Source organism: Mastomys coucha, unplaced genomic scaffold (assembly GCF_008632895.1).
Source record: "Mastomys coucha isolate ucsf_1 unplaced genomic scaffold, UCSF_Mcou_1 pScaffold15, whole genome shotgun sequence".
NCBI lineage: Eukaryota > Metazoa > Chordata > Mammalia > Rodentia > Muridae > Mastomys > Mastomys coucha.
Window position 1 is genome coordinate 178,536 of NW_022196897.1, and position 12,500 is coordinate 191,035.

Sequence of the window (12,500 nt, forward strand, 5' to 3'; positions counted from 1 at the left end):
ACAGTCTCTACTCTGGGTATGCTCAAAAAGAGGATGAGATTTCTGGTTGTCTCTGACTTCTGCAGAATTTGAGAATGTACCTATTGCTGACTTGTCCTTAGGGATCTAGTCTGTGAACTGCCTATGAATTGAACATTGATTTGAACCATTGCTACATGGTCAGGAAAGGGGATGAAGATTCTTATGAGGGGAGCATAAGGGCCTTGCTTAAAAAAATGCTGACTCATGCTGACACTTCTGCAAAGTCCTGACTGATGGTTAGTTTCCTCAGAGCCCATCTGTGCCAAGACCCTCGTGTTTCAGCCCAGAAAACCTGAATTCACTATTTCTTTTTCTAGAAGGAGATTTTATTGTATGTTGACTATACATACAAATACAAAGCAACAGATTTCCTAGTAAAAATGATGCTGGTTTTTCTTTGCATCCTCTTGCTACTCATTTTTTTTTAAGTAGATGCATATTCATTAATGGCTCAAACTATGACTTTCATGCATGCAGATATCCCACTTTGGTCTCATCTGCCTACTAGCTCACCTCTTCCTTTACTATCACATACCTTAGTCCATCACTCTTCTCAGCAGTTCCTTTACTACTTTAGTTTCAGGTCCTCATGTAGCCTAGGCTGGCCTTGTACTTGCTGTGTAGCCAAAGATAACCTAGAACTCTTGATCTCTCTCTGCCTCTGTCTCCCAAGTGTTGGAATTTTAAGTGTGTATCGCCAAAGCCCCTGGGTGTTTGCTGGCTTGCTAAGGTGAAGGTGAAATTTCTGATGAGCTTTTATTTATTTATTTATTCTATTCTATTCTATATATTATATAAGAAAAGAAAAGGATGAAATTATTGCTTTCCATAGAGCTTATTTTGCTTAATACAATGTCTTTAGTGCCATTGATTTTCCTGCAGATGACTTGATTTAATGTGCTATAGTGCTCCGTTGCCTATACTTATTTCTTTCCCCTCATCCATTCATGTGGTGACAAGTACCTAGTCTGGTTCTGTAACTTGGTTCTTGTAAGTAGTTCCTCAACAAACCTGGGGGTGCATAGGACTGTGAGCTGACTTGGTTTTCTTGAGCACACAGTTCTTGCCTCTTTTGAACAAGCCAAGTCCCATGAGATTCAGGGATAGGTGTAACATTATAAAATCACACTGGGGCTCTCAGGACTCATTCCAGCTGCACAATGGTTCAGTGCCTCTGGGTTTGTTAACAACTGAACCTGTATGACTTAAACTTGACTTTTAAAATTAATCTACAAAATAATGGAGTTCGTTGTGAAGTCATATATGAGTATTATTATTCCTGCCCATCCTCCTGTCTTGTTCATTTATGTTCTTGAATAAATTCCCAGGCACACTTTGTTTTCATCTCTACTTCTCTGAAGTGGCCTTTATGGTAGGTTTAGAGGAATATAAAGGTTATACTACAAACATTCCTTAAATATTTCACAAAAGAGTCACTTTCACTTGCCACAATCCATGCTGCTCCAAACTGTCAGGTGTATCTTAGCACTGAAGGAGATGGAAAACAAGCTTGGAGTTAAACCCCCTTGTATCCAGAAATTCTATCTAATCCAAAGTTTCCCTGTAACCCTGTGTATGTGACTTACCAGTATTTTTGCAGGGCTCTGTCTGTGGAGCTGGATCACTGGCACATCCCTCTTCCTGACAAGATGGGGAATTGTAGCATTTCTTAAGAAGGCACTGAGCTCAGGGGTATCCTCTGGGGAGGCAGCGGGCTGCAGAAAGAAACCAGGAGTCATCCCACATAGCTTTCACAGATTTTACCTTTCTCTTCACCTTAATTCCCGATCAAACCCTGGGTGATTGAAATGGATTCACATGAGAGCTCACAAAGGTTGGGCTTTGCCATTGGTGCACTCAACACCAAAATGACTCAGGCTGACAAAGCACAAGCCTGTCCATTTTCAGTTACAGGAATCCATGAAGTGTGGGAGAACACATTCCTGGAAATTTTATCTTGTGAGAATGAGCTTTTCAGGAAAAATAATTTCTCCATAAGGGTAGAAACCAAGACATTGTAGATGTGAGTTACTCTCATTGCTTTCCCCTCATGGTGAAGAAGGCCTGGCTAAACCGAGGCAGCTTCTATGAGGAAAAATAAACCCTGAAGTGTCTGGAGAGAGTGGGAATAGCTTTATGTGGTCTTCAGACTATTGTCTTCGTGATTTTGACCCTGCTCTCATGTGAAGTGTCCCTGTGAGGGGAGCTGTCTCCTAAGGGCAAGGGTTTTCCAATGCATACACCACTGCAGGACAGCTTGCTTTCCACCGCTAGTTAGTTTGTATTATAGAACTGGTGACTTTTATCTCAATGTCCCTGCTGAGCACAGCTGCTGCCTGAAAACACATTTTGAGATACCAATAAACCACTGACAATATCCTAGTGACAATAACCTACAGCTCACAGGACATAAACTGCATGAAAAACTATGAATGAAGTCTGACATGAAGTAGTAGAAAACATTGTAAGATTATTTTTCTTTTATAATTTGTGCAATTCTCAAGTGTAAACTTGGTAGATCACAGTGTCGTGTCACAACGGCAAAAGTTTGGAAACACCTATGACCAACTGAATGTAGAAACCTTCCACCCTGAATATTAAGTCTTTCTTTTCTTGGTTTGTCTATATGTGATGGGAATGACACTAATACAGTCATGTCTGGAATGAAAAAAGAAATCCTGGCATTACAGATGCATGATGTATCACAAAAAATAAAACAATGATGCTCAGTGTATCTGAGAGTCTAGAGCAGTGATTCTCAGCCTTCCTAATGCTATGATCTTTTAATTCAGTTCCTCATGTTCTGGTAACCCCCAACCATAAGATTATTTCATTGCTACTTCATAACTATAATTTTGCTACTGTTATGAATTGTAATGTAAATATCTAATATAAAGGATATCTGATATGTGATCCCAAAGGGTGTGCAACCCACAGGTGGAGGACCACTAGTCTAGAAGCCTCTGCCAGACAGAGCAATGGAATCCAAACTCTTAAGGATGACAACGGTCATGACATGCTGGATTTTGAATCTGTTTGGCTTCTCCAGATTCATCTCCCCAAGATAACTTTGATTTCTGCTCTACAGAGTCATAGCTGGTTTCCACTCCTGAACTGCACTAGCATGAATCCCTGGGTATACTCTCATGTTACACATGATTTCCATGGCCTATAAGTAACCATCAGGACTAGCCCAATCGCCACTAGCAGTCTCCATGAAACAAAGATAAAGTGAGAAGCACAGAGTCATAGGCATGCTCCTAGGAAACACAGGAAATAGGCAGAGAAAAAGATATCTAACAAGGAAAACTCAGGTAGGGAGATCAGATGGGAAAGTCCAGCAGTAAAGAAAATCTGCAAAAACCAAGGGCCTCTAGGTCACATAGAACCTGAAGAGGAGGAAAACCTGGTGAAAGATGTATTGACTGGATATGTCAGCTAAGAATTTGTGCATGTCCTTTCCTTAGTGGGAGATTCAACAGGTAAAAATTGAATTATAATCACTCAAGAGGATTTGGATAAATGAACAATTGTTTAGAAAGGTACCAGATGAAGTCTCTTGGCCATGTTAAAGAAGTTTCTTTCCATCCCAGAGTCTACAAAGATAATATCAGGTAACCAGGGCTGGATTGTGAGGTCCCATAAAAAAAGAAAAGAAGAAGAAGAACAAGAAGAAGAAGAGAAAGAAGGAGGAGGAGGAGGAGGAGGAGGAGGAGGAGGAGGAGGAGAAAAAAGAAGAAGAAGAAGAAGAAGAAGGAGGAGGAGGAGGAGGAGGAGGAGGAGAAGGAGAAGGAGAAGGAGAAGGAGAAGGAGAAGGAGAAGGAGAGAGAAGGAGAAGAAGAAGAAGAAGAAGAAGAAGAAGAAGAAGAAGAAGAAGAAGAAGAAGAAGAAGAAGAAGAAGAAGAAACCAAGGAAACAAGCAAACAAGGAAACAGAAACTAAATTTCAAGGGGTTAGAGTTAGAATAAACCTTAAGAGGGAGGGCAAGAAGTCCACTCTTGAAAAAGATACAGCTAAAATTATTTGGCTTACTTTTATTTTGATGATGGAAGAAATGTCCCAAGTTTGTAAAATCCAAGGAAGAGATGGTAGAGGAGACAAGATCGAAGACACAAAAAAAGGAAACAGGGATATTTGATGTAGAAAAATTTAGTCCTGGAGCTGCCAGAGGAAATGGTTTTTCTGTAACAGTATTGCAGAGAGAAGTTGAAGATGAGAGATGATTTTAGAAAGTCCAGATTGTGGGCTGGATTTTGTGATGTGGAAATTGAACTTTTGAAGACATACTTGTCTTCAGCACACTATCAATAATAATGTGAAGGAAAATGAAAGGAAGGACAAAGAGAGCAATGAATTGGAGATGCCAACTTGAAGATTGACAAGGACAGAACTTCCTTGTGACAAGAATGGCTCCACAGATACTTCAGCCAGTGGGCTAAAATGGGACTACCAGCTAAAGCGTGAAGAAGCTGGTAAGGGTTTTCAGGGCAGGGATTTGGAGATTGCAGAAGAGAGATCACGGCAACTTTTAAAAGAATGTCCAGGTAAATCATCTTGCATTTGCAGCATGGCTGGAAAGAGACTTTAGCCAATGGTAGCCTCAATTGTGGGCTGGGCTGGGCTAACTGCTTGAAAGAAAGCATGCAAAGTAAGACAGAAAAGGTTCCCTGGAGAGAGGAGATGAGACTATTACAAGAGTAGGAGAATTGATCACAAACGGGATGTGGAGTATGGCAATGTAAGTTATCTAGAGAACATGTTTAAGACCAATCACTTTGCAAAGCCCTGAGATGATAGTCTGAATAGACAGAGGTACGAACCCCTTAAGTGTCAGCTCCAGGGATATTGGAGTCTCTCAAGACAATGACAGAGCCTGGCCTTGTCAGGAGGAGGATGAACGGGGGTTGTTCACAGATGCACAGAAACGGAGGGATCTGATAGGAAAGTGTTTACAGTCCAAGACTAAAAAAACTGAGCTCAACAGACAATTAAGAGTCATGTAAATCCCTAATTCCTCATATGTTTCCTATTACACTTTCTGTATGTGTCTGCTGCCATGGTTTTCAGATTTATTAGGTGCAACTTCTCTTTCTCTTCTTTTTCTTTATTTGAGACAGGGACTCATTATGTAGCTCAGGCAAATGTCAAACTTGTAATCTCTTACCCCAGCCTCTAGAAGCTAGCTAAAGTACAGTAGAAGTACTAGAAAACCTGTGTCATGATTATCTGTGTGCACATAAGCATGCACATGAGCAGGCATGTCCATATGTGTGTGCAAGTGAGCATACACACACACAGATGCCATAGTACACTTTGGGCTATTGTTTCTGGTTTTTTTGTTTGTTTGTTTTGAGACCTCATTTCTCACTGGCCCAGAACTTTTCCAGCAGGCTAGGCAGGCAGGCTGGCAAGCTCCCGGGATCTACTTGTCTTTGCCTCTTTAGCACTGGAGATGACAAGCATATGTCATCATATCTTGTTGGTTTTTTTTACATAGGTTCTGGGCATTAAGCTCACAGCCTTGTGTTTGCATGTAGGCATTATACTGACCGTGCCATCTTCCTAGTCTCTAGTTCTGATTAATTCCCAAATTTTCACCTATAATTGTTGTCAGTATTAATAAAACAATGGCACCAAACCAAGAATTCTTTGCATGGTTTCATCTGATGTGACTTATGTGGGAATAGAAAAAAACTCATATGTATTGGAGTACATTATAATTTGGCAATATGGATACATGGTCTCTGGATGAAGCACAGGTCTTCCTGTGAGCTAGAAAACATAGCTCCTGTAAGACAGAGGTAGGTGGAACCTGCTTCCTTCATTTCATACCCCAGCTTTGCAGATAGAAAAATGCTACCATTGAACAGCATAGACAGAAGATCTTCAAGTACCTTACAAAGCCAGTTTTCTGAAATAGCATTCCAGAAATTATTTCACGAAATAAAACATAAGAGGAGAGACATTATCTAAGAAATGCAAGCAACAATTAAAGTTCATCTTCTAGGTGGATAGTGGAGTCTCTTTCTGAGCTGGCTGTGGTCCCACAGGCCATGCTTTTCCTTGGCCTGAGATTATTAGAGGTGAGAGAGGCTGGTCTCTGAGCATCGGGTGAGGCAGACACACAGTTGAGAGTAAATTGGTTCAATGCTGTGAGAATCTCTAAGTAAACACCACAGTGACTGCCTAAGAACATGCAAACAGCTTTCTGCAACAGGGAAATAATTGTTAGTAAATATGCTCTGTCTCCAGCTGCTCCTCAGAATTTGACCCCAACAGGACCTTTGTATTTTCACAATAGTCCCCCAAGCTCCTCATTCTTCTTCAGACTTAACTTTGCAGATTAAAGGAACAATATGTGGTGTGCAGTGCAGTTGGAAAAAATGGAATTTGAAGAAGGAGGTTGGCATGAAATGAGACTGATAGCCCTGTGAACCTAGACTTAAGCACTGTACCCCATTGTTCTCAATGTGTTTGGGGGCTTCAGGTATTCTTAGCACACATGAAAGGACAGACTATACTTATGGACTGTAATTAAATCTGCAAAAGAGCCTAGAGGGCCAGTGTACCCTGCAATTAAGTTGCACATGTTAAGGATTTGTGGGCAGAGGAAAACCCCATCTTTTTCTTCCTGAAAGAGTTGTTCACAGAATACTTAGAAGAATCATCATACTCCATTGATAGAGTTGATGTTTCTTTAGGTTTTGAATGTGTGGTTTTTTTCCATTATGTAATTTCTATTGGATGTACATGAATATGATATGTGTTCATATATATGTTATATGTGCATGCATGTGGGTGGTCACATGCACCTGTGTGTGCCTGTGAGTGGTAGTCAATAGACAACCTCTGGTCTCATTCTTCAGGTGCCTTCCAACATTTTGGTTGAGGGAGGTCACTCATCAGCCTGGAACTTTGCTAGCAGGTTAGGCTAGCTGACCAGGAAGCTCCAGGATTCTGACTATTTCTTCCTCTCACCTCACCAGCAAGTGCACCCATATTTTATGTGGGTCTGTGCTCATGTGCTTGTGTTTTCTGCTATTATTATTGCTGTTAATCAAGCTTTTTTCAAATGTGCATCTATGGCCAGGATTGGTGGTCTATACCTATAATATGCCAGCATTTTTCAGAATGAAGGAGGATTTTAGGGTTGAAATCAGCCTGGACTATACAGTAAAATTCTGTGTCAATGCTCAAGCGCACGCATGCATGCGTAAGTACACACACATACACACACATGCATAAGGATACACACACACACATGCATGCAAGCATCCATCCACCCACGTGCAAGCTCACAAGCTAAACACACATGTGCATGCAGACAAGGTAAAGACATTCTCAATAAGCAAGGCTGAAAGTATTGTCTAGAGAATCAGCTCTATTTGATGGTAAAGAGTTGGATCCTCAGGCACTGTTACGAGCTGGAGGGAGCAATTACTAAAGGGTGCTAGCATTATACTAGGAGGGAAGAGGTGTGTTCAGAAGTAAGCATGGAAGGCAACTTCATCATCTTAACTGGATGAGAAAACCAGAGCCAGGAGGGCTGTCCCACTTAAGCCCAAAGCAGTGACTGGCTGGCTTCAAAGGACGGAGCAGCGCTTACAGCTCACACCTGACCATGACAGAGTCAAGTCACAGCCATCCACAAGTGCTTCTGCCTTGGCATAAACCATAGCTGCAAATATTCAAGCCCTTTAAAATGGTTCCAAAAGGCACAGAAAGAAATCGTTAGGTAATGACCAAGGCCAGGCTAAAAGCCCTTTTTTTTCTCTCTGTCTTCATTTTCAAGGTTAGGAGGAGGCTGGAGGCAGGAAGACTGAACCAGAGTTTTTTGGGGTTTTTTTGTTTTTTTTTTTTAACTAAGAAATGTCTTCCAGTTTTGAATTGATGGGAACCAGTACACAGAGGCAGCTAACAGAAAAGAAAGTACTCTTAAGGAGAAGACAAACTATGCAAATTTGCCAAACCACTGTCTGCTGGCCACTTGAGTCTAGAAAATTATTTGCATGGTTATAATCCTTGACAGATGCACGGGTTCTGGGTTTTTGCCATCCCTGTTTGTATGATCTGTATGAGCTGGTTGTAATTTGGACTTCCTGTGGGATCAGTCTTACTGAAGCAAGGAGAGACTCAGAGGCGACCTCCTTCCATACGTCCACAGACAGTGTTTAGGATGTGGGCTTCCTGGTCTAGTCTTTGCAAGTCCCTTTATACCTGAGGGTTCTCCTTTTTCTGAAGTTAATCCTGGGAGGTATTCTGGGGTTTTGATGTAGGCTGGCTTTCAGCATCTTGGCCTGTCTCCCCAAGCACAGAGTTACATTATTCAGCCATGTTCCTGACCCTGCTCAGCTCAAGTTTATTGCAAAATCTTGCCCATCAAAAAACTTAAAATGCTTTATTCTTCATGAAACTTGTGGTTCCTTGGTTGGGTTTCCTTTTCAACCTCATCTTATCTAAAGATCATAGCATGTTTGAAAGGCTATCCAACCACCAGGATAAAGTCCACCAAAATAACAAAATTGGTAGTTTGAAAAAAAATATTTTACTGTCTTTAGTATAGTTGAGAAACACTTTTCTCTATTCTAAAAATCTTATTCCAAGAAGGATCTGGAACAAATTAGATTTAATGGATTGGTCTGAATGTTGCAGACAGTTCAATGCTTCAAAATGTTTTAGATGGTAGAATGGAGAGAAACTGCCACATTAAAATCATTTCTCTCTGACCTAGACCATGATTCGTGTCGGCAGAACCTTCATGGGTGTCTTCTTCTCATGAGGTTTTTGAAAGATGGTAACCAAGCCCAGGAGGTGGAAAGAACCACTGTATAACAGCACCCCAACCTTCAGACTGGACTGCCAATGTGCCGGCCCATCCCACGTCCATCACTCTGTGTTGACCTCAGCTGGGGATTGGCTTTCCTTGAGTGAGAAAAATAGAGGCTGTGTAACTCTGCTTCTTCTCTTCACATTTTTTACTTCTCCTCAGATTCTGAGCTTTGACAGACCAAGCTGAGTGAATCTAGCTTGGTGCTGTAGGCATCTAAATTAAAATTAAAGAATGCACTATTGTCTAGCAGTGTCTCTGTGTGGCAACCCCTGCTTTATTCCACCTTGGATGCTGATGTTGTATTTGGACAAGTGAGGTGAATGTGAGTCAGATTTTTGTTGATTGTTGCCTAAAGTGACCACGGGTTAGAATTATCATGCTGATGCCTTACAAAGGCACTCAGCCTCAGTGTCCCTTCCTAAAACCTGGGAGACATTGGAGTAACTTGATTGAATAGCCGGCTTCTATTGTGAAAACTGATCCCTGCTGAGGTCAGACTCCTAGGACCCTGATGTGCATGTGTGAAGGCACTAAGGCTCATGTTGAGTTTGGAACATGCCTTTGTTTGCAGACAGGTCAAATTTCAGAGGGTTTGGGGAGATATTTGGCATTAAGGAAGCATTTCTCTTTAAAAATTATGTTTTAAATGGTAACTCAGTACTCAAGCCAGTACACACACACACACACACACACACACACACACACAAATCCCTAGGGGGGAAACCCTATTTAAGCTTCAATATGGTTTTGATGCAATAAAACTGTGTATTTGTAATAAAAAATAATAATATCCAGAACAATGGCCATATAAGTGATTACAAAGTAGAAAATGTATTTGTTTGCTCTCTAATGTTGAGTATTTAGGTAGGGACAGGCTTCTATAGAGCCTGGAAAGTGTGTCAACATTTGGTAAACTCCAGGAGAATGTCTTAATCATCTCAAAGGTTTCATATCTGGTGGCTCTGGTTTCCTGTAGTGGGTGGCCTAGAAATGCTAGGAAATCTGAATGGTCTCTTTTCCATTAGTATGTGGTGGAGACAGGCCCAGTGGTGTACCCTTGAATCCAAGAAGCCAGGAGCCTCAGGTTGGGGAATGGAGAGTTAGAAACCAGCTTGGCCTGCGTAGTGAGAATGTGTATCAAACAGAACAGAGCTGTTAAAAATTAGGACATCATGAGTTTTGCAGGCAAATGGATGGAACTAGAAAATATCATCCTGAGTGAGGTAACCCAGACCCAAAAAGACATGCATGGTATCTACTCACTGATAAGTAGATATTAGTCAAAAATACGGATTACCCAGGATACAACCCACAGACTGTAAGAAGTTTAACAAGAAGGAAGGCCCAAATGAGGATGCTTCAATCCCACTTAGAAGGGGGAAGAAAATAATCAAGGGAGGAAAGGGAGGGAGTGGCCTGGGTGGGAGAAGGAACGGTGAGGGGATGAAAGGGGAGCAGGATCAGGTATGAGGGGTAGAAATAAGAGAGAAGCCCAGAGGGCCAAGGGAAATATGCAGCTTCTAGGGGTTGGAGGGACCTTCTAGAAAGTTCCAAAGACCTGGGATGTGAGAGACTCCCAGGACTCAATGGAGATGACTTTAGCTGACATGCCTAACAGTGGGGAGAGGAAATGTGAAGAGACCATCTCCCGTAGATAGACACGGGCCCCAAGTAGAGAGATGGGTTAACCAACCCGGAATTGTTCTTATCTAAAAGAACTGCAGGGGCAAAAAAATGGAGAAGAGATTGAAGAAAAGGCTGTCCAGTGACCGGCCCAACTTGGGATCCATCTCAAGGTGTGTGTGTGTGTGTGTGTGTGTGTGTGTGTGTGTGTCAACAAAGCCTGACACTATTACTGTGCTATGATGTGCTTACAGACAGGAGCCTAACATGGCTGTCCTCTAAGAGGCTCTACCAGCAGCTGACTGAAACAGATACAGATACTTAAAGCCAATCACTGGACTAAAGTCAGGGGCCCCTATGGAGGAACTAGGGGAAGGATTAAAGGAGCTGAAGGAGATTGCAACCTGATAGGAAGACCAGCAGTCTCAACTAAGCTAGGCCCTTGAGAGCTCCCAGAAACTGAACCACCAAATAACATACATGGCCTGGTCCATGGCCCTGGGGCACATAAGTAGCTGAGGGCTGCCTTGTCAGGCCTCAGTGGGAGTGGATGTTCCTAATCCAGTAGAGACATGAGGACCCAGGGAAGGGGGGAGGGGAGCACCCATTTGGAGGCAAAGGGGAGGGGGAGTGGGATGAGGACCTGTCTATAATGTAAATAAATAAAACAATTAAATAAAATAAAAAACAACAGAGCAGAACAAAAGAAAATCATAAAAGGGAGAAGAAAAGCTGGTTATAGGGTTTTGCTGAGACATCTTTTCAGTCATAATTGAGCACAGTCAAGAATTCACATGAGAAAGAACAAGTTGACTAGAATATCTAGGCACAGCTGTTGGGTGAGGGGCCTAAGAGAAAATCTCAGGAATGGTGGCAGAAGATGGGCAGCTAATGACACAGACGTTTCCAGAGGCACTCACCACCCTGCATCATTAAGGCATAGCAGAGTAGGCCATAGTTAATGCAGAGACTCAGAGCTGGTCAAAGTGTCTACAAGAAAAGAATGACTATTGACTGCTCAGCCCTAAATGGGAGAACTATATCATCAACTGATCCACTTCTAGCACCTCCAGGTCCTAGAGCTCAGGGACCATTGCAGAAGAGAGGTTGGAGTTGTGGGACAAGGAGGGGTGTTTTGAAATGCTGTCCCCTTGATAGGACAAGGCGGTTGCTCTCATGAACTCAAGGTAGCTATGGTTACCTGCACAAAAATGACACAGTCTCAAGCCACTTAAAACTCCAGCGTGGACAGAGGAGGCGGTCACAAGGCTCCATCCTGAGATGATGAAAGATTGGCAGTTGATGACTTTTGGGTGGGTTATCATTTTTTCTTTGGAAGCGTGGCCACTTGTAGACGGCCCATGCCCTAGTAGATGACCTGTACACATGCGCAGAAAGGGCAGCACTCATTTGATTCAGCAGGGTTCCTTTTTAAAAGGGTATGAGAAAGGCCATGTGGCAGAGGAGAAGCTTCTGGCCTTCTATGGTCATTAACACAGAGACAACTGGAGGATGTGCAGAGGAAGACATTTTGGAGCACTCCATCCCCGATGGGATATCTTCAACAAACCCTTCCCTTGAGGCTGTAGAAGAGCTGGCTGGAAGATTATGAAAGGAAGAGGCAAGGGGATGGCTCTGAGGAAACGGAATCTTCTAGACATAACATATAAACTCACAGAGACTGATCGCATGTACAAGACATGCACAGGTTCAAGCCGGAAAAAGTAATCTCAATATGTTGAAGGGAAATGGACACAAACTCCCATCCTTTACCTGCCGGGAGAATCAGTCTGTTAGAGAAAACTGATTTTTCTCTAATGAACATGGTATATATCATCCACACTCCAGAGCAGGCCCATGCTGAGAAGTAGCTGGCCAACATAAAATAGACTCTGTGGTTTTTTTTGTGAGTGTGCTGTTTGGTTTGTTTTGATTTTTTTTTTGGTCTTTTTTTTGGTTGTTTTGATTTTATATTTGGAGGGAGAGAAATAACATGAAGTTAGGTGAGCAGGGAGGCTAGGAGGGT

General features: G+C 42.2%; 1 protein-coding gene across 1 annotated transcript in view; it reads right to left on the bottom strand.

Moving 5' to 3' along the window:
• The window catches only part of Itga8 (integrin subunit alpha 8), a 215,301-nt gene that overhangs the window by 36,646 nt on the left and 166,155 nt on the right, over positions 1-12,500 (bottom strand). The window contains exon 26 of the mRNA XM_031369028.1: positions 1,608-1,736. Coding sequence (XP_031224888.1) covers positions 1,608-1,736 — 129 coding nt within the window. The remainder of the gene's footprint in view (positions 1-1,607; positions 1,737-12,500) is intronic.